The sequence below is a fragment of the Lampris incognitus genome, chromosome 20, assembly GCF_029633865.1.
Source record: "Lampris incognitus isolate fLamInc1 chromosome 20, fLamInc1.hap2, whole genome shotgun sequence".
NCBI classification, from domain to species: domain Eukaryota; kingdom Metazoa; phylum Chordata; class Actinopteri; order Lampriformes; family Lampridae; genus Lampris; species Lampris incognitus.
This window is the reverse complement of record NC_079230.1, coordinates 6,270,558-6,292,414: the sequence shown is the minus strand read 5'-3', so window position 1 is coordinate 6,292,414 and position 21,857 is coordinate 6,270,558. Positions and strand designations below refer to the sequence as shown.

Here is a 21,857-nt window from a genome sequence, read left to right as displayed (position 1 = left end):
ACAGTCACAGACACAGCCACAGTCATAGCCACAGTCACAGACACAGTCACAGCCACAGACACAGTCACAGTCACAGACACAGTCACAGTCACAGTCATAGCCACAGTCACAGACACAGTCACAGTCATAGCCACAGTCACAGACACAGACACAGGCACAGCCACAGACACAGTCACAGTCACAGACACAGTCACAGACACAGACACAGTCATAGCCACAGTCACAGACACAGTCACAGACACAGTCACAGCCACAGTCACAGTCACAGTCATAGCCACAGTCACAGACACAGTCATAGCCACAGTCACAGACACAGGCACAGCCACAGACACAGTCACAGACACAGCCACAGTCACAGACACAGCCACAGTCACAGTCACAGTCACAGACACAGTCACAGTCATAGCCACAGTCACAGACACAGACACAGACACAGTCACAGTCATAGCCACAGACACAGTCACAGACACAGTCACAGACACAGTCACAGACGTCGTCATGTGATATGACCCATTCCCTGGCATTTTCCATTACATGTCAGGATGCAGCTCAGCGTTAACTGACCTGCCCCCTGGGCACCAAGGGTGTGTGAAGAACAGCACCAACGTTTCTACTAATGCAGAGATAAACATGACTAACGGGAATTCACAAGCACCAGTATCACTGGTTTATTTCCTACGCGTAGCTCAGAGCGCCCCCTGGTGCCAGGGTGACAAGAGTCGTGTGCTTCAGAGACAGATGAGACACTAAAGACACTCGTACTGGTGAGCGGCAATATTACAGCATCCCCTTCTTTTTTTTGGATCCCCCGCCCTTTTCTCCCCAATTGTATCCAGCCAATCACCCCACTCTTCCGAGCCGCCCCAGTCGCTGCTCCACCCCCCTCTGCTGATCCGAGGAGGGCTGCAGACTACCACATGCCTCCTCCCATACACGTGGTGTCGCCGGCCGCTCCTTTTCACCTGACAGTGAGGGGTTTCGCCAGGGGGACGTAGCGCGTGGGAGGATCACACTATTCCCCCCACTCCCCCCCTCCCCAAACAGGTGCCCCGACTGTCCAGAGGAGGCGCTAGTGCAGCGACTAGGACAGATACCCACATCCGGCTTCCCACCCACACGGTAACACAGGGGTTCGAACCGGTGATCCCTGTGTTGATGGGCAATGCAATAGACCGCTACACTACCCAGCATTCCCTTTTGCGTGTGGAAGTTGTTTTCTTGCAGCCGGTTCATCCAAACTCCAGCTTTTGAGGTTCTGCCCTTTTTCCTGGGTGTCTGCGGTTGAATGAGGCTGCGGGTGAGAGAAGAAAAGGTGCAGGGACGCACGACACGCTCACAGACATGGCTGAGAAAACTGCACACTTGCTGACAAGCTCACGCTTGATTCACAAAAGACGGAAGGCCGGGCGGGGAAAGACACCCGAGCGGCAGACGAGCGAGAGGCAGCCGGAGGAGAGAGACCACAGTTTTGTAGGACGGACCCTCGTTCGAGACCCGCGTCGCTTCTCCTCTGAGCTCGAAGAAGAGCGGAGAAGCGGCGAGAGGAGTGAGCGCTAACAGGAGGGGTTGGCAAAAAGAGAAGAAGCATGAGATGGAAAATGGATAGACGGATATAGATAGCTTTGGCGTGGGCAGAAATCACAGTGTGGGTGGGCACAGAGAAAATCAGGTGGGCCCAGCCTGTCCAAGACCAATCACACGTATCGGGTTCTGAAACGCATATGTTAGCCAAGGTAGGCCATTACAACTACACGTGTCTGAATGCACCACAGTTTAATCATACAAGCCTGATAAATCATCAGAGGTGAGGTCACCCGCTCCGAGATGAACATTAGCGGCATCACATGGGCTGGTATGGCGGCCACACACACACACACAGCTGACAGACGCAACTGCATCATTAATCATTCTCCATGGATAGAGGTACACCACCCAACAAGCTCAGTGATGTCAGAGATGACACTTGAACATAGCCTCGCACAGCGGCCACATAAACCGCACGCACACAGAGACACATCAGCATCAAATCCAGTTGTACACCCAACAAAAGCAGTACCCAATGGTAGTCCGCGGTGGCGTAGCGGTCTAAGCATCGGCCCGGAGTCGCCTTGTCACGAAAGTGGCGAGGCGTCTCCTTCGAGACTGCCGGCCGGAGAGATGCGGTTGGCGAACGCACGCAGTACGAGGGCGGGTGTTTGGATTAAAATAGGGATCGATTGGCCACCAAATTGGGAGAAAAAAGGGGAAAATCAGAAATAAATAAAAGCGGTACCCAATAAACAACAATAGAAATAGGCAATAGGCTACTACAGCCCGAAATAGTACATTAGGAGACAACAGGGCTTAGTGCTGAACACTGAATTTATTGCATTATAGTCCAACGAGTCGGTCGGTTCTCTTTCACAGGAGAACAGGGACGAAGAGGTCCGTCTGTGTGTCGTCGTTGACGCCCTGATGCCAGTTTTGCTGGCGGGCAGTATCAATGCCTTGTCACCAAAGCTGTTTGACCGAGGCAAGCAAGCAGCAGTGGCTCTCATAAACCCGTATGTGGCCGCCTTAAAACGAGTGTTCAGGGGGCGTCCGGGTAGCCTGGCGGTCTATTCTGTTGCCTACCAACACGGGGATCGCCGGTTCGAATCCTTGTGTTACCTCTGGCTTGGTCAGGCGTCCCTGCAGACACAATTGGCCGTGTCTGCGGGTGGGAAGCCGGATGTGGGTATGTGTCCTGGTCGCTGCACTAGCGCCTCCTCTGGTCGGTCAGGGTGCCTGTTCGGGGGAGGGACTAGCGTGATCCTCCCACACGCTGCGTCCCCCTGGCGAAACTCCTCACTGTCAGGTGAAAAGAAGCGGCTGGCGACTCCACATGTATGGGAGGAGGCATGTGGTAGTCTGCAGCCCTCCCCGGATCGGCGGAGGGGGTGGAGCAGCGACCGGGACGACTCGGAAGAGCGGGGTAATTGGCCAGGTACAATTGGTGAGAAAAAGAAGGGGATCCAAAAACAACCAAAAAGCGAGTGTTCGGTTCCATCATTCCGTATGTTTTCCGGGTCTGAGTTGTCCTTTACACGTGATGCTTTGCCCACGGTAGATCAGCCTGGGTGTCGCCCAGCTTAGCTGGCAACTTCCTCTTTGGAGACCCCCAATGACGTCCCGGCTCAGAATGTCGTGTTTCCTCATCAGATCAGCTGTCAGTGTCGTTACTTCACCAAAGTCATTTTCTGCACTGCTGAGTGTGTTGTGGCCCTCCTCAGGACGCTCAGCAGGATCAGTGCAGTCTGGAACTGATGCGGTGGAAGGCTGCAGGCCCTGAGTGGTGTGGTCACTCACTTCAAACAGCTTGTTAAACCCGACAGGTAGAAACACGACATTTTTTCGTTTGAATTGACTGAAGAAGAGAGTCGGCTTCAAGTTTTGCGTGGCCGCAGCTTTCAGAGAATTCAGCAAGGCTCTCCAAAACAGGACCAAAGAGTGTCGAGCCTTTACGTGCTGCACTTGACTACGACCAAATCCAACGCACAACGCGGGGTCCGGCTGCAGCGGCTCCGGTACTTGCAGGATATTTGCCGACGTAGCGTTTGCATGCCTGTCCCCGGTCTCCACAGAACCCAGAGCCCTTTCCTTCAACGTGCCCTCGTGTATGCATGATACAGACCGCCACAAGCTCTCGTTTTCAGAAGTCTTTACGCTCGTCTGCCGCAATTGCGTGGTACGTTGTCTCTCTCGTCACGCGAAGCCGTCTTTATTTTGCGGATAAGTAGCGATGCTGCCATTTCCAGTATCTCATTCTGGATGTTGGGGCTCGTAGGTTTCCCAGCTCTAGATGATTCCTCCAGTTGCTGTTCTATTTCCGGGTCCTAGAGATCAGTTGAAATAATTCTAAGAAGTTGCCTCCGTTCAATGCCTCTTTGTTTTCATGATGGGATATCTTGTTTTGCACAGAATAAAACGAGGTTTATTGCCACTTTTATGTGCTCTCTGTTCCTTTCCACAAACGCCCTGTTGTTGACCTGCATCTCAGGTCATCGTTGCTCAGCCGGTTGGTAATATTTCCCCATCCCGGCTGACGGCTGTGCTTGCGGTTCTGCCCAGCGCTGTCGCATATGCCCCGCTACCCTCGTGTTTAACACTAAATTGGGCAAGATGTTTCCAAGGCTTTGATGAATCGGTCCTCAGTGGCCGCTTTGGGGAAATGCTGACATGCCTTACAAAACACAGCGTCCCTTGAAGAGCTGTACTCTAGCCATGAGAATTTCTCAGACCACCGGGCAGAAAAACTCCTAGCTTTGCCCGCTCTAGTGTGGCCACTGGGAATGAACTGCGTTTGGGCCGGGTCGCAGGTTCGTCTAGAAGTCTGACGGGGCTTGCACGTCCTCAGCGCTGGGCCGAGCCGAGCCTGGAATAAATGAACATGAGTGAAATACAGTTTATCTTCATTCTCGGGCATTTAAAATATTTACATTTGCTTCTCTTGAGTGCATGGCTGCAGGTACCTGTGCTTTGGCATGGAAGGTGCACGTCACCATTGGAGATTCGAGTGCTAAGCCACACGCTGCTGCGGATGGGGAAAGGGCTGAATTAGCAGCCACTCGGCACTTATTGAGAAACTGGCGCAGAAGTATGTGTCTCTTCCCGCTGTTCCTCCTCACTGCGTCTTTTTTTTTTTTTTTAGAAACTTAAGCAAACAGCGTTTGTTTCGCCATGATTTTCTTAACCTACTGTACCAGTAGTTCTCTGTTCCTCTGCAATGGTGCAGGCTGTACACTGAGTGAAAGAGGAAGGGCAGCTCGCAATCTGGCATTTGCAAAATACACTGCCGCTCACAAAATCTGACTTTATCAAGAAGCAAGAGACTAGAACTGATTTATTTTTATTCATCGCGTATTCAGATAATTAAAATGGTATTCATTTGCCATTGTTCACTGGATGATCCAGCAAAATGGGAAGCCTTCTGATTAGGGGGCCTGAGTGCCAAGTGGGTGGGCCCAGATAGATAGATAGATAGATAGATAGATGGATAGATGGATAGATGGATGGACGGACGGACGGACGGACGGACGGACGGACGGACAGACAGACAGACAGACAGACAGACAGACAGACAGACAGACAGATAGATAGATAGATAGATAGATAGATAGATAGATAGATGGATAGATGGATAGATGGATAGATGGATAGATGGATAGATGGATGGACGGACGGACGGACGGACGGACAGACAGACAGACAGACAGACAGACAGACAGACAGACAGACAGACAGACAGATAGACAGATAGACAGATAGATAGATAGATAGATACACTACCGTTCAAAAGTTTGGGATCACCCAAACAATTTTGTGTTTTCCATGAAAAGTCACACTTATTCACCACCATATGTTGTGAAATGAATAGAAAATAGAGTCAAGACATTGACAAGGTTAGAAATAATGATTTGTATTTGAAATAAGATTTTTTTTACATCAAACTTTGCTTTCGTCAAAGAATCCTCCATTTGCAGCAATTACAGCATTGCAGACCTTTGGCATTCTAGCTGTTAATTTGTTGAGGTAATCTGGAGAAATTGCACCCCACGCTTCCAGAAGCAGCTCCCACAAGTTGGATTGGTTGGATGGGCACTTCTTTGAGCAGATTGAGTTTCTGGAGCATCACATTTGTGGGGTCAATTAAACGCTCAAAATGGCCAGAAAAAGAGAACTTTCATCTGAAACTCGACAGTCTATTCTTGTTCTTAGAAATGAAGGCTATTCCATGCGAGAAATTGCTAAGAAATTGAAGATTTCCTACACTGGTGTGTACTACTCCCTTCAGAGGACAGCACAAACAGGCTCTAACCAGAGTAGAAAAAGAAGTGGGAGGCCGCGTTGCACAACTGAGCAAGAAGATAAGTACATTAGAGTCTCTAGTTTGAGAAACAGACGCCTCACAGGTCCCCAACTGGCATCTTCATTAAATAGTACCTGTTAGAGCCTGTTTGTGCTGTCCTCTGAAGGGAGTAGTACACACCGGTGTAGGAAATCTTCAATTTCTTAGCAATTTCTCGCATGGAATAGCCTTCATTTCTAAGAACAAGAATAGACTGTCGAGTTTCAGATGAAAGTTCTCTTTTTCTGGCCATTTTGAGCGTTTAATTGACCCCACAAATGTGATGCTCCAGAAACTCAATCTGCTCAAAGAAGTGCCCATCCAACCAATCCAACTTGTGGGAGCTGCTTCTGGAAGCGTGGGGTGCAATTTCTCCAGATTACCTCAACAAATTAACAGCTAGAATGCCAAAGGTCTGCAATGCTGTAATTGCTGCAAATGGAGGATTCTTTGACGAAAGCAAAGTTTGATGTAAAAAAAATCTTATTTCAAATACAAATCATTATTTCTAACCTTGTCAATGTCTTGACTCTATTTTCTATTCATTTCACAACATATGGTGGTGAATAAGTGTGACTTTTCATGGAAAACACGAAATTGTTTGGGTGATCCCAAACTTTTGAACGGTAGTGTAGATAGATAGATAGATAGAGATGTACTACATATAGATTTATATAGAGACAGACAGAAACAGCAGATGAGTTCCTTTAACTTATCAGTGCCTTTCCTTTCGGTCTCATTAATATGTTTATGTGTTACGGAGCTTGTTAATGACACCACCCGTCCAAGCTTCATCTGTGCTTCAGTGTGGATCCTCCAACTAGTTTGATGAGCACCACCGGGGAGAAGGAAAAACCCGACTAAGTGGCGACCCGTCTCACAGTGGCAGATTATGCACTGGGTGCAAATAGTGGGACACACACATGTTCATCAACTACACACACACACATGCACAAACACACTAGACCTTGTACGTGCAAACACAGCAAATGCGTGGAGAAATCACTCATATAACACACAAGATATACACAAATGCACGTGCACACATGCTACATGTTGACAAGAACTCATATATACATGGCATTTGTGTATTATTCCCACTAAATATATATAAAGCAGCTCCGTTCTCCAACAAACAATCAGCGTCCCTCGTTAATTTTCTCTTCTGTTTCGTCTCCCACATTTCCCTGTCTGCCTCCTCTGTACTTCAGCCCTTCTCTCCCTTCATCTCTCTCTCGTTCTCTCTCTCGCTCTCTCTCTCTCTCTCTCTCTCTCCTCCTTGCACACCTCGTCCCTTCAAGCCACTGAACAGTCTCGGGATGTAGCAGGTGCTATATCTGTTTTACTCCAACGAGATCAGCGCTTTGAGAAGTTCTGTAATAAGTCACAATAGTTTAAAGTCGAGCTGAGAGCTTTCCATATTTTAGTTTGAATTGTGAAATCAGGACAAGGCGTTGGATAATAGATGGGCAAGGACCTCCAGCTTAGAGCCCCGAAAACCCACGAGTGAGAGAACTGCGTGGGATCAGAACTGGTCCCGGGCTAAACAGCAGTCGCTAGATAATTGCCTCATTCTCCCTTGATAGCAAAGAAACTTGGGACACTTTTTCAGAAATTTGAACCAAAGTTTAAACATGAGCGAATTTGTCCACCTACACAATGTCTCAACCCTCCAATTCAGGATGACCTTTTGAGTAAAGAGCCGAGATTAAGTGACGATGTTGTTGCCATTACCCTTTTCATTAGCGTTGCCTCTGTAACCACTGGGAAATGAACACACTGATTTAAAGCTGAAATCCAGGATGCTTATTTATCTCATCCATCTGGACCATGGGGGTCAGTTTGCATTGTACCTCTTGAAATGGTGTGGGGGCAGACATGCTCCTAGTCAAGCCTGGAAAAGCTTTTAAATGTGATGACGGTGTGGCAGTGCTTCTGCCAGGCAGGTCATCTACTAATTCTGCAATCGGGAATCAGGAACATTTATTTGTCATTTCCTTTCATGCCTTTTGCGCACGTGAAACGAAATGTCGTTTCCCCCAGCCCACAGCAGAGTAACATAAAGACAAAAACACATATCCAGCTAAGAGAACACATATATCCAACCTACAAAAACTGCAAGAACACATATACTATCCAACATATCCAAAAAAAATGTTTCCACTGTCCAAGAGAGTGAACGCCAGGAGGACTGTCGGGACTGCCGGTCTGCATGGGCTAGCGGTTAGCTTAGGCTTCGGCGTCCTGTCAGACCGCCCTCGGTGTTTCCTCTCTGGGTGGAGCTCCAGGCAGGGTCTTGGTCCCTGGGCCCACCGGACGCAGCAGACCAAGCTCTCTCAGCCGATCCAATGCCATCGCTTCCAGCCAGACACTCCCGACACCTCACCGCACTCCACATGACGACACCAAAACACAGCCAACGCTAGGCGAGGCCGCCGCCAGACCACCCTCGGTGTTATCGGAACAGCCGGTCTGAATGGGCTAGCATTTAGCTTAGCCTGCCCCGCTTCCACGTCCTGTCAGACCGCCCTCGGTGTTTCCTCTTCTGGCGCAGCTCCGGGCAGGGCCGTGGTCCCTGGGCCCACAGGACGCAGCAGACCAGGCTCTCCCAGCTGATCCAGCGCCAGCTCTCCCAGCCATCAAACACAAACTTAGACGCAGACATGGACAAAGACACTGTATGGACGGTACTGGGTGAGGCCGCCGCAAACGTAATTTCACACCGCCATCTTCCCACACTGGTACTGGGTGAGGCCACTGTAAATGTGAAGTTGCGCAGCCATCTTCCCACACCGGGAGCAGATTCAATCAGTATCGTAATACAAGTGTTCCCATATAATGTGATGTAGTTTGTAATACATTAGACTGTCTGTGTTAGCTTTGGTCTAAGGATCCATTCTTACAAGGGTGGGAAGTGTTTACTGCTGAGCTGACCGCACACAAGCCACAGCGGCTGCTACACCTTGTTTGTAGTTCTCGCTGCCAGAAGGGGGAGGACAGATGGAGGAAAAAAAAGAGAGTTTGGCCTTAAACTCGCATCGCTCCCAAGTCAGTTAGCCCAGTCTGCATCTTAGCACGCTGGGATGTTAGCACACACATCGAAAGTGAAGCGTCGCGTTATTTAGCATATTCTAAATACCAAGTTGCCCTTTTTTTTTGTAATATATGGTGGAGGATGTCATCAGACGTTTGATAAGCGGAAGAAAGACAATAATCTCTCTCCTTGGGAACCTGTCTCTGGTGCAGTTAAAGTAATTATATATCCATGTAAGTGAAACCTAATTAAGGATTATAATTGACTTTATCGCTAAGCAAAATATGATTGGATGTTGTTCTCCAGTGGCGTGGAACCATTCGATGAGCCACTACATTCACGGCCGGGTGCCTCTGCACACCTTCATCATCCTGCAGACTGTAAACAAGTTTCCCTGTCAGAGCTTTTCTCATGCCGAGAATGTTTTTTATCTTCTTTTATTTCTTTTTTAATGTAACGAGACTGTTTTGAGTAGCTACGGGGAGAACGGTGGAGAAACACTCGGCATTTGTCCGAAGCGCCTCACCTATTTTCCCCCACTTCCTTTTCCTGTGTTTTGTTTATCCGTGACTCACTTAACTGTTTGTTTGGGTGAAAAACCTTTGAATTCAGCAAAGTCATTCAAAGGAAGAGCTGAACGCAGGAGGGAGATGCGAATCGGATAGACTTAGATGCAGCATCACGAGAGACAATCAGAATAAACTTCATTGGCCAAGTGTGCCGATGCACACGAGGAACTGGACTTCGGTTCACAGCAGCTTCTAGCCGTTGCATCTCTCACACACAAAAAGAAAAGACAGAAGAAATAAATGGAACAATAAAGAGGTCACTGGAGCCAAGCTTGTATGCACAACAGGTATGTCACTACTATACATGGTTTTGTGATGGTTGAATAGTCAGCTACCTATACCCATAGATGATACGATATCACTTATGTGCTATATTGCCCATACACGATACCATACACCAGGGTTCCCCAACTAGTTTTCCCCAAGGGCCAATGCATGCCATGCATGCCAAGCCATGGGCCGAAAAGTCTAGGGGGTTTTCCATTGTGCCAGTAAAAGTTGTTTTATGTGCAGATGGTGGTGGTGGCGGCAGCCTGGGATTCTTAAAGCCTGTGTTGAGTGTCAGATGAGAAAAAAAAATGCACTCTTGAAACAAAATAAGTCCAAAACTAACAGTTTAATTAAGGACAAAAATAAACGGATGTTGATTCACCAGTCAGTGAGAGAAGTGAGGGGATGAGGCAGTCCTTCTGATGTCGGGCCTGTATTCTGTTGTGGCAAGCCTGAGGCGCTGGCCAAGACGTTCACTGGAGAGTCTGTTTCTTTCCTGGTTCTTGATCGAGTTCATTGAAGAAAACGATGACTCACGCGTGTACGTGGAGGGGGAAGTTGTGAGTAGGAGCGTTGCAACAGCTCTCATGTTTTTGAATCGAGCTTGGGGAAACACATTGATCCAAAAGTCACTCACCCCAGCATCCTTGTGTTCTGCTTTGAGCAAATCAGATGTTCCCATCCCCAAGACCTCCATCTGAAGAGTTGCCTCATCTATGGAAGGTACCAGCCTTTTGGCTTCTGCAGTCCACTGGCTGTCACCCAAAATGGAGAACGGCTGTCTGAGGAAGAGGGGGGTGTCACCTGAGAGTTTAGGGGAGCTTTCAAATCCTTCCTTGAAGTTTTCTGCCGGGCTCTTCACGAGAGCTTTCATCGCTGGATCCTACCGCATTTCGTTCTCCTCACAATGCTCACGGAGACGTGGAGAGGGCAACTTTCTCCCGTGAATGTCTCACGCCGAAAGGTTCAGCTTTGACCGGAAAGCTTCAGCCGCCTCGTACATGTCTGCAACAGTGTGGTTCCTGCCTTGTAATTGCAGATTTAGGTGGTTTAGATGAGACATGATGTTACAATGCTGTGATGTCACACAAAAAAATAACATGCCATCACCTTATCGTCACTTGAAAACTTCTGATATTCTTGGGCTTTTTGGCTCCGCAGTCCGGATAAAAAAATGACACGAGTTCATCGCGCAGGTCGCACACCCTCCCCCAACACACGGGCTTTGCTCAGCCAGCGAACATCATTATGCAGCAGAAAATCCTTGTGTTCTGCTAACATCTCCTCCAGCAATGCTCTGAAAGGCGATGTTGCAGACTAGAACTCTCGCGAATGGAATTTACCAGTCTTGTCACAGCATCCATCGCCTCTTTCATTTATTTCCCCACACAGTTTAGTGCACAACACTGATTTGTGACTAATGTGATGAAATGTTAAAAGTGCTGAGTTAACAGGGGCAAGCCTGCTTACCAAGCCCTTGTGTTGTCCCACCATTGACGGAGCCCCATCGATAACAACAGACACAATTTTGCTCACATCCAAGCCCTTCTTCTCAAACAACTGTGTTAATTCATTAAAGATGATTTCCTCAATTGTACGCCCAGGCAGAGGAAGCAAACGAAGTAGCTCTTCCCGAAAAGTCTTCCCATCAAAAGATCTTGCGGACAGACAGCTGTTCCATATTGGTTCAGTCACAGGACGAGTTTGTGGCTAGTGACATGGCTTCTGATCTTTCTTCAAGTCGGTGAGTAGGTTGGAAAAACACTTCTCTGCTAAAAGTTCTACTCTTCTTGTTGCAGTGTTAGCCGACAATGGCACCTGCTTTTATAGCTCCATAACCGCTAGCTTGTTTTTCTTGTCATGACTTGAAACTTCGCCAACCCTATTAATTGCACACATTTTGGCTTCCGGGTAGCATAGCGATCGATTCCGTCGCCTGCCAACATGGGGATCGCCGGTTTGAATTCCCGTGTTACCTCCGGCTTGGTCGGGCATCCCTACAGACACAATTGGCCATGTCTGCGGGTGGGAAGCTGGATGTGGGTGTGTGTTCTGGTCGCTGCACGAGCGCCTCCTCTGGTCAGTTGAGACGCCTGTTCGGGGGGAGGGGGAACTGGGGGCGGGAGGGGAGTGTCGTGATCCTCCCACATGCTACGTCCCCCTGGTGAAACTCTTCACTGTCAGGTGAAGAGAAGCAGCTGGCGACTCCATGTGTATCGAAGGAGGCATGTGGTGGTCTGCAGCCCTCCCCAGCTCGGTAGAGGGGGTGGAGCAGCGACCAGGATGGCTCAGAAGAGTGGGGTAATTAGCCAGGTACCACTGGGGAGAGAATGGGGGAAAACTAAAAAAAAAATGCACACGTTTTAATCAGCAAATGGCTTCTTAGCTTTAGCAAGCTTCCATGAAACATGCAGTGATGCAGCTGTTGCACTCTCTTGTGCCGATGTTGATTTACAGATAGTAGAAACGGAGTGCTCGTATGATATCATATTTGCTATGTTTTGTTTGCGGTGATCTGGTTTTGTAGGGTAGTTAGCATTAAAACTGGCAGCATGCATGGTGTTTAAGTGCCGCTTAGGATTATCTGCTTTGCAGACAGCTACGGTCTGCATGCATATCAAGCATGTCGGTTTGGCATTGGTGTGGTCCAGTAAAATAAAACAAAACTGATCGGTTCAGTCAGATTTGTACTGACGGTTTTCCTGGTTGACTTTCCACTTTTTCGCACAGGCCATGTTCTTGGTTTAGGACAGTTATTGATCATCTGTGACTTAGCTGCTGAGTGGCTCTGTCTAGTCGAGGACCATAGAGAGCACGGAATACGTCTTACCTCTACGTGCACTCTACAGCATAGATCAAGCGTTCGGTGTGGGGTGAGGTCAAAATAAAATAGAGCAGCATGCATTTTATTTCACATGTTGCACACTTTATTTCTCATGTTATGACAGGTGTGTTAATGCCAATGGATTGGCTCGGGCCAGACATTTGTCTCTTGTGGGTCGGACCCGGCCCGTGGGCCGCTTATTGGGGTTCAAGGCCATATACCAATACCACAACTCCACAACCCATCATGCCTACATACAATACTATATTACACTATATTTTCTTATATACCAAAAGAATACACTATATATTCACCTACCATCCACCTCACAACATCATTTTATATTACATACCTATGTTACAACCACGACAACAGCAATAATGTGTAACCAGTATACAGCAGTTGTATGTGTATTTACAATTGTACATTTGTATTGCACAAACATTTGTATTGCACATCTGGATTAAAAAGAGGTAGTGCACATCGTAGATATGTAGGTGAGACATCTTGACCAGAGGGGCTATTTACATAATAAGCATCTATTCCTGCACCATACTGTTAAGTGTTCATGAGAGAGATGGCCTGTGCGGAAAAACCTGTTCCTAAGTCTGCCGGTTTTAGTGCACATTGCTCTGTAGCGCTTGCCAGAGGGTCGGGGTTCAAACAGTTGGTGTCCTGGGTGTGAGGGTTCTGTGCTGATTCTGCCCGCCCATTTCCAGGCTTTAGAGGTGTGCAAGTCCTGCAGGGTGGACAGGAGAGCGCCAATGATTTTTTTTCCTGCTTTCCTTACTGTTCGCTGCAGTCTGTTGCTATCCTGTTTTGTTGCTTCTCTGAACCAGACCGTGATGGATGTGCACAGGACAGATTCGATGACTGCGCTGTAGAACTGGCTTAACAGCTCCTGTGGCAGACCAAATTTCCTCAATTGCCGCAGAAAGAACATCCTCTCCTGTGCCTTTTTGAGGATGGAGTTGATGTTGGTCTCCCACTTCAGGTCTTTGGAAATGGTAGTTCCCAGGAACTTGAAGGTCTCAATGATTGACACAGGGCTGTTGGATATTGTGAGGGAGAGCAGTGCTGAGGGGTGTCTCCTAAAGTCCACTGCCATCTCTACAGTCATGAGCATGGACAGCTCCAAGTTGTTCTGACTCCATCAGAGCACAAGCCGCTCAACCTCCCGCCGATATGCAGACTTGTCACCATCCTGGTTTAGTCCAATGTCCGTGGTGTCATCTGCAAATTTCAGTAGCTGGGTCCTTGGAGGTGCAGTTGTTTGTGTAGAGGGAGAAGAACAGTGGGGAGAGGACGCATCCCTGGGGAGCAACAGTCCTGACTATCTGTACACCAGAAGTGACTTTCCCCAGCCTCACCTGCTGCCTGTCAGGAAGCTGGTGATCCACTGACAGATGGCGGGGGATACAGTGAGCTGGGAGAGTTTGGAAGAGAGAATTTCTGAAATGATGGTGTTGAATGCCAAGCTGAAGTTCAAAAGCAGGATCCTAGGCAGTCAAGAAGTGTCAGGATGTAGTGCATTCCCATGTAGACTGCATCATCCACCTACCTGTTCGCTTGGTAGGCAAACTATAGGTGTCCAGAAGGTGTCCTGATGTTCTTCAGGTGGGCCAACACCAGTCATTCGAAAGACTTCATAACCTCAGATGTCAGAGGGACAGACCTGTGGTTATTCAGTCCTGTGATGGAGGGCTTCTTGGGAACCGGGATGATGGTGCAGCATTTGAAGCAGAAGGGGACTTCACACAGCTCCAGGGATCTGTTTAAGATCTGTGTGAAGATTGGAGCCAGGTCAGCACAGGCTTTAAGACAGGATGGTAAGACACTGTCTGGACCCGGTGCTTTCCTGGTCTTCTGTCTCTGGAAAAGCCGGCTCTCATCCTCTACACATATCTTGAGTGCAGCCTGAGTATTGGGGGGGGGGGGTTGCCAGAAGTGTGATGGAGGCTGTTGTCCTTGGGATGGAGTAGGTGAGGGGTGTGAATTTGTTCCTCTCAAACCAGCAATAGAAGACATTCAGGTCGTCAGCCAGGTCTTCGTTTGCCTCAGCATGGGGGGATGGTCTTCTGTAATTTGTGATGTCTTGCAGGCCCCTCCACACCGACGCAGGGTTGTTGGCTGAAAACCTGTTTTTCAGTTTTCAGTGTAGCTTCTTTTAGCCACGCTGATCTCCTTTGTTAGTGAATTTCTGGCCTGCTTGTACGAGGCTCTATCCCCACTACTGTAGGCATCCTGCTTGGCCTGCCGAAGTCGTCTTAGTTTGTCTATGAACCATGGCTTGTTATTATTGTATGTGCAGGAGGTCTTGGTAGGCACACACGTCTTCATAAAAGCTGATGTAAGATGAGAGAGAGAGAGACAGAGAGAATAAGAAAGGAATACAAAGTAAAGGAAATACACGTGCTGACAGTCCAGAAAGTGATCCAGTAAGAGTCAGTGGCAAAATCCTGTAGGAAATGTAATGTAAAGAGAGGTGGAGCCACCTTATCTGATAACTCCGTCAGGTTGAGGGTCACTGTACTAGCTTCCTAAACTCCATCCGCTGCTCCCACAGTCTGCTAAGCCTGTGGCTTGCGTCACTCTGAGGTAAAACCCCCACATGACAGGTCAGCCGGAAAAATAAATCCAATCGAGTTTTAAGCGAACATAGAGGAGGTGACTATAGAGGAGGTGACTATCACTGAGATGTTATCTCATCTATCGACGTCAAAACACGTGTGTTTGCTTCAGCCAGGACAGCGGTAAATGCAGCACATGTCAACAGTATATCAAACCATGTGCAGTATGGAGGGAGTGGCATAAAATTCTGATTTTTCCAGGCGATTTGGCCCTGACTGCACCTCCTGTCAATTAGAAGTCAGGCAAGGAAAGGGAGAATCTTGTACACTAGCGTCACGCTGGGTTTCCCACCCGCGTCTCGTGCGGCGGTGCTGCGGATTTGCCTGTGCGCTAAGTTAGAGAGGAGCTTTGTTATGTGAGGAAACTCAACTTAGAAGTCATCACGGGTCAGTCAGTCCTACTTATTATCTTGGTCGAACGGTCAAATGAGCCGGATACCCACACGCCGGACCGACAGCCCTCTTCGGGAGTTTTGCGATGCTGTTTCATCCATTCCGCAAGTGCCTTTCATGTAACGGGCCGTCCTTAATTTCTTGGCAGCTTTCATTGTGAGATCGAACCTACGACACGCCGATATCGACGACGGGTGAGATTTTCTCGACACCAGACAACTTTCGTGACGTTTAAGTAAAACGGGGTGTTAACTGAACAACTGGTGCTGCATATGGAGGAAAGGGGGTACGGTCACCGGGGAAGGAAGAAACAATTTTAAGTGTTTGAGAGGTTTAAGCGCTTGGCACAGTGGCCGCCGGACACTTAAAAGGAAACGAAAAGACAGTTTCCTACACGGTTTGAAGTCCAAGGTGTGACTTCCTCTGTGTCTGAGGGCTGAGGTTCATTATTTCTCCCGCAGCCGCTGTGCTGAAGTCCGACTCGGTGTGTGACGCTGTGGACTCTGCTCGGCATCGCCACACGAGGCCGAGGGGTCAAGCAGAGAGTCGCTGCCATATTTGTAGGAACGATCGCCTCCCTTTTTATTGACGCCATTCACATTTATTTATTCATTCATCTACATCGGCTGTGTTACGATTAACAGTATTTGGGTCCAGATTAGGGGAAGTACGTTGGGGTACGTTTCCTTCCGAATGAAAGGTCAGAAAGGGCTCAGAGGATCTGCAGACTTTTGAAAATGCATATCGACAACATCCAGAGGCAAAGTAGGAAACCGTTGACTTAATTTATTTGTGCAAAACATTCATGTTCAAAAGGGCCGAATGTTACACAGGACAATGTCCTAAATTATTATAAAATAAAAACAAATTAAATAAGCATTTTCCTACTTTGCCTCTGGACGTTGTCAATATGTATTTTCAGTAGCGTGCATCTTTTATATCCTTCCACATGTACTCTTTTGAGACGTACGAGCCTGTGGAAAACAGCTGATTCTGGTGGCTTATATTTGGCGTTATAAGAAAAATGTGATCCTTTCTAATCATATAAATTAATCAAAACCGCATGCTCTGGGCATCCGGGTAGCATACCAGTCTACTCCATTGCCTACCAACACGGGGTTCGCCGGTTCGAATCCCCGTGTTTCCTCCGACTTGGTCAGGCGTCCCTAAAGACACAAAGGACCCATAGGTCCGGCTTCCCACTCACAGACACGGCCCTAAAGACCATGTCTGCAGGGAGGAAGCCGGGCGTGGGTACGTTCCCTGGTCGCTGCACTAGCGCCTCCTCTGGTCGGTCGGGGCGTCTGTTCAGGGGGGAGGGGGAACTGGGGGGAATAGCGTGATCCTCCCACGCGCTACGTCCCCCTGGTGAAACTCCTCACTGTCAGGTGAAAAGAAGCGGCTGGTGACTCCACATGTATGGGAGGAGGCATGTGGTAGTCTGCAGCCCTCCCCGGATCGGCGGAGGGGGTGGAGTAGCAACCCGGAACAGCTCAGAAGAGTGGGGTAATTGGCCAAGTACAACTGGGGAGAAAAAGAGGGGGGGAACCCCCCCCCCAAAATGTCCATACTCGCTTCTCACAGCAAATTGTGTCGCTCAGACTAAAGGACTGGCGACGCAGCATTATCATGTGCATCAGGTGGGAAGTCGGTCTCCAGTAGAGCTCGTGAACCTGACGAGAGAGTTCAAACTTACATCTCAAATAACAACAACCAGAAACTGAGACCCGCATTGCAACGCTGTCTTTTATTTATTAACATTCAACCGACACGATCTGCCAGATATGCCCCAAAAGCTCACAACCCCCCCCCCGCCCCCGCTCTTTGCCCCGCCGTCCATTTTCAATGTCAGAGAGGCGTGTGAGCGAGCGGGGAGAGCCTCCATGTCGACGGCTGGGCTGCACATGGAGCAGCAGGTATACAGCTTGAAATTGCATTGGCAGCATCTCTGTCACAGAGACGACAGATGGTGTGGAAAAGATAGCGGCTCCACCAGCTCCTCCACCCACCACCCTCAGCCACACACACTCACACTGGATCTCTGACGAAGTCTCCAGCGAAGAAGAGAGCAGTCACGTTTCTGCCCTCCCCGACTCTGACGACTTGCGCCGTAAACCACAGCTTCATAGATATAGATATATATATATATACAGATATATATATATATATATATACATATATATATAAAACTTTGTTAAAAGAAACACTCAATGGTAGGGAAAGTGCTCAACAAATAAGAAGCAAAATAATCCAGTGAGTCTTTATGAGACAGTACAAGCCTGTTTCATGCCATAAGAATTTACTTGACTCACTGGATTTTATATATATATATGTGTGTGTGTGTGTGTGTGTGTGTGTGTGTGTGTATATATATATATATATATATATATATATATATATATATATGTGTGTGTGTATTTTGAAATGTTTCATGTGAAAGTTTCAAATCCATCCTTTTTCTTTTCTTTTTTAAACTTCCTTGAATATTTCACCAGTCTCTCCTGTCCTCTCGGTCTTCAAGGTGAAAGTCAGCCCTCAAACACAGAAGAAGATGGGGGGGGGGTGTTTGTGTGTGTGGGTGTGGGGGGACTTGAGCATTGCCATGGAAACTAGACCATTCCAGCAGTGGTGTTGAAACAGATAGTTGGTTTGAAGGGGCTGGGTTTGCGGTTAACGATGACTAACGTTTCTTTCCTTCCCTCTGCAGCTCTCGTGCCTGTGTTTAATGTGTTACCGTTGTTGACGTGTTGAAGGCGTTGCTAACCAATGCATAACTGTTTGAAACAGAGTTGTCTTGCCGTTCTTTGAGTGAAAATGTTATGTGTTGCATAGCTTGACAAGGTTTGGGGTCTTGAGTATTTTTGGTGGGCTTTTATGACAGGTGGGGGTGGGGGTGGGGGTTATAATCCCTAAACTTCCGTTTTTATACGGTGCCTCTTAATTCATTCCCCCAAGTGTTTGATTCCCTCCTTCTCCCACTGAGTCACTCTGATTTACCTCATCAAATGAACAAAGACCCAGAGACGTGATTTTATGCTGATGATACTGGCATTTCTTTGGTCATTTTTTGCTGTTAGCCCCTCCCTAGCCCCCAAAACATGCCTTAATCATTAAAATACCCCAATATCATGTTTTTACCATTTCCCTGGTTGTGGCAACTGTGGGACATTGTTATGATGAAGTGATATATATATATATATATATATATATATATATATATATATATATATATAGACTGAGAGAAAGAAATTGTTATTAATACTGTGCCATTTATTCTTAAAAAATTTTGCATTATTTTGCATTTTGATTATAACACTTGATTCAGACTTGGCTGCTAATCCCTGACAGAGTGGCCACTGCCAAATGAGTTGTAAAACAATGCTTCTCAGTATAAATAATGCTAATGTACACCCAATAATGCTTAACCTGGGTGTGTTTATTCCACAGAGGATAAAAAAGCTCAAATGGCCAAAGCTTGAACACAAATTACTTCACAAATGACTGAATATATTCCAGAAACATTTTGCTACGTATGTTGGTATTTACTTAATATCCTCATTTTTCTGTCATTACCTGTTGGGTAGAAGTTGGGCATCAAGGCACCACCAAAGAGGTCATTTGGATCTAATATTCTGTCTGTATAAGTGGGGTAGAAATTGGGGGCACTGGTTTCCTGCAGTCATTCATAAGGTTTTGCATACAGAATAAGATCATTAGAAATGAGCTATGGGAACTATTGTGCCCAGGGGATAATAAGACTGAGCCCATTCACTGTTAAAAAAGAATAACATAATGAATTATTCAAGGATTATTTTAAATTCTGATTATTTTTCACCAATAAATGAGAACGAATGAGGACAGGAAAAAGAGGAAGGGGGAGGGGGGGTTGTTTTACCACTATCCGAGAACAACCTTACACAGCTTTCTTTTGTAATTTTTTTTTTCATGCAAAAATCATGCGGCCAATTTGTTGATGTAAGTGACCTGAACCTCGTGGTTTGCTACCTTATTTAACCAATCACAGCAGAGAAGTCTGAGCGCTAGTCTTACCAGTATAGATGAGTACAGAGAAGTTTTCAGTGAAGCATAGGCTGTATAGAAATTTAGACGTTAGCAGTAGCCTGTCATTTGTAGCCTAGTCTTACCTTGTACTGTTGAGCCAGTAACATCCGTTGAAGGTTTATGCAGATCAGCCTAGGGTGACAGGTCAGAAGAGTTAGGAATGCTAGGTGCAGGATAGAATATTTTCTATAAATCGTCTTATTTTATTTAAGCTGGTCAGACAGACAAAGTCAGTTAGCAAATTTTGCTTTTTTAAATAGAAGAAAGGAGACTAACTAAACGTAACTTATGTAACTAACCATGTTAGGTTGTAGTGCTGTTCTGAAAATAATGGTGTTGTTTTGGTTTGAACTGTGATTACTGTCCTTCTGTTGGTTTGGAGGGGTCTCAGTCACAGATGGTCTCTAACACTTTTCTCCCTCCGTTGTCTCTTTCTTGTCCTAGGAGGTGAATTAGTGTTGCCCATAATAACAGTGGACTCCCTAGACCCCCCATCCATCGCCACCCGATACCCAGTAATCCCCCCGCCCCCCACCACCTACCGCCCCTTCCTCACCCTGCTCGAAACCACCAAAGAGTCCCTCCCCCTCCCCAATGGACGGCCCCCTTGCCCCCTGGACCAGGAGGACTGCGAGGAGGCCATCGAGGCGTCGGCGTACGGCTCGGGGGAGATGACCGAGTCCGATGACGAGGACTATTACAAAAATTCCCCCCTGGTCACCGACCGGACTGTCCTCCCACCTCCCCCAGCCGCCGAGGGCGGCGTCCAGAACCCCCATGACCACCGTTTCTCCCGACCCCCCCACTCCCACGGCCCTTCCCTCTCCTCCACCCCCACGGCCAACCCCGACCAGCTCAGCCCCCGCATCAAACCTGCCGCAGCCGGTGGTGGCAGTAGCGGTGGCGTTGGCGGCGGCAGCAATAACATCCCCGCCGGGAAAATGAACACCCGGGACCAGGTGCTGCTGCCGCCGACCCACCCCTCGTCCGACCCGGGCCACCGTCGGGTCCCGGGCATAACCTACCCCCCTAACTTCCCCCATGTGCCCACTCCAGACCCCACGTCTCCGGAGAGGGGCCTGCCAGGCGCTGTGGAGGTGCAGCAGTCCAGCAGTACCACTGGCATGGTGGTGGGCATCGTGGCGGCCGCTGCCCTCTGCATCCTCATTCTGCTCTACGCCATGTACAAGTACCGCAACCGCGATGAGGGCTCCTACCAGGTGGACCAGAGCCGCAACTATATCAGCAACTCGGCCACGCAGAGCAACGGAGCCCTAGTCAAGGAGAAGCAGCCCAGTACCGCCAAGACAGTCACCAAGAACAAGAAGAACAAAGACAAGGAGTACTACGTCTGAGGAGACAAGCTGCCGAGACACTAGGAGACAGACAGCAGGTGCACTCAGATAAGGAAAGAGACGGGAGAGAGAGCGAGAACAAGAGAGAGATGGTGAGAGAAATACGTGCGGTACGATGAGACGTAAGATGAAATTTGTTTTTCCGATGGGCGGTGTCACTCTTTTTTCCGATAAACTGAATCACTGTGTCAGTCATCAGACGGACATCCTCGTAACCCCTTCAAGTCCAATCAGAGGAAGGCCGCAAATGAGGCGGCGAGGTGACTCGATTTTCACGCTCAACTCTTTCCGTTATCTTTCTGTTCCCACCGTCCAGCTTGAGTTTGACTGATCGGACGTAGTCCTCGTTGACTGCGGTGTCAGTCTACGAAAAGGCTACAGCGCCTCGGTCAATTCGAACACTTACTGTGCCAACAGGCATACGCCCATCATTACTAAAAGGGTGATTGAATATCTTTAGGTGCTGTAGGGAAGAACTACCGTCAGTATTCGAGTTGAAGAGCCGTCAGTCTTCTTTTGGGAGCCAGTTTGTGGTGCAAATATCGCCCTTGGACAGTATGAACAGGTTATTTGATGAAAAAAAATCACGTGACGCCTCTGTAAAAACTATTTCCTGCCATCTTAGAGAGACTGTCAAATTTACCTGCCGCACCTCTGCAAGTATTTAATCTCTCGCCTCTCATCAAAATGCTCACTCTCTCTCTCTCTTATATATATATATATATATATGTATATATATATGTATGTATATACCTATCTCCCACCTAGTCACCAGTGCACTGTGTCTCTCCTTGTCTACGGTGCTCAGCTGCTGATACAACGTAACTGCTGTGTTTCAAGCATGTAGTATTCAT

General features: G+C 47.9%; 1 protein-coding gene across 1 annotated transcript in view; it reads left to right on the top strand.

Annotated features, from left to right (window-relative positions):
• The window catches only part of nrxn2b (neurexin 2b), a 919,866-nt gene extending 898,553 nt beyond the window's left edge, over positions 1-21,313 (top strand). Inside the window, exon 22 of the mRNA XM_056300763.1 lies at positions 20,093-21,313. Within this exon, the coding sequence (XP_056156738.1) occupies positions 20,093-21,003 (911 nt within the window). The 3' untranslated portion in view covers positions 21,004-21,313. The remainder of the gene's footprint in view (positions 1-20,092) is intronic.
• Positions 21,314-21,857: the final 544 nt, after the last annotated feature.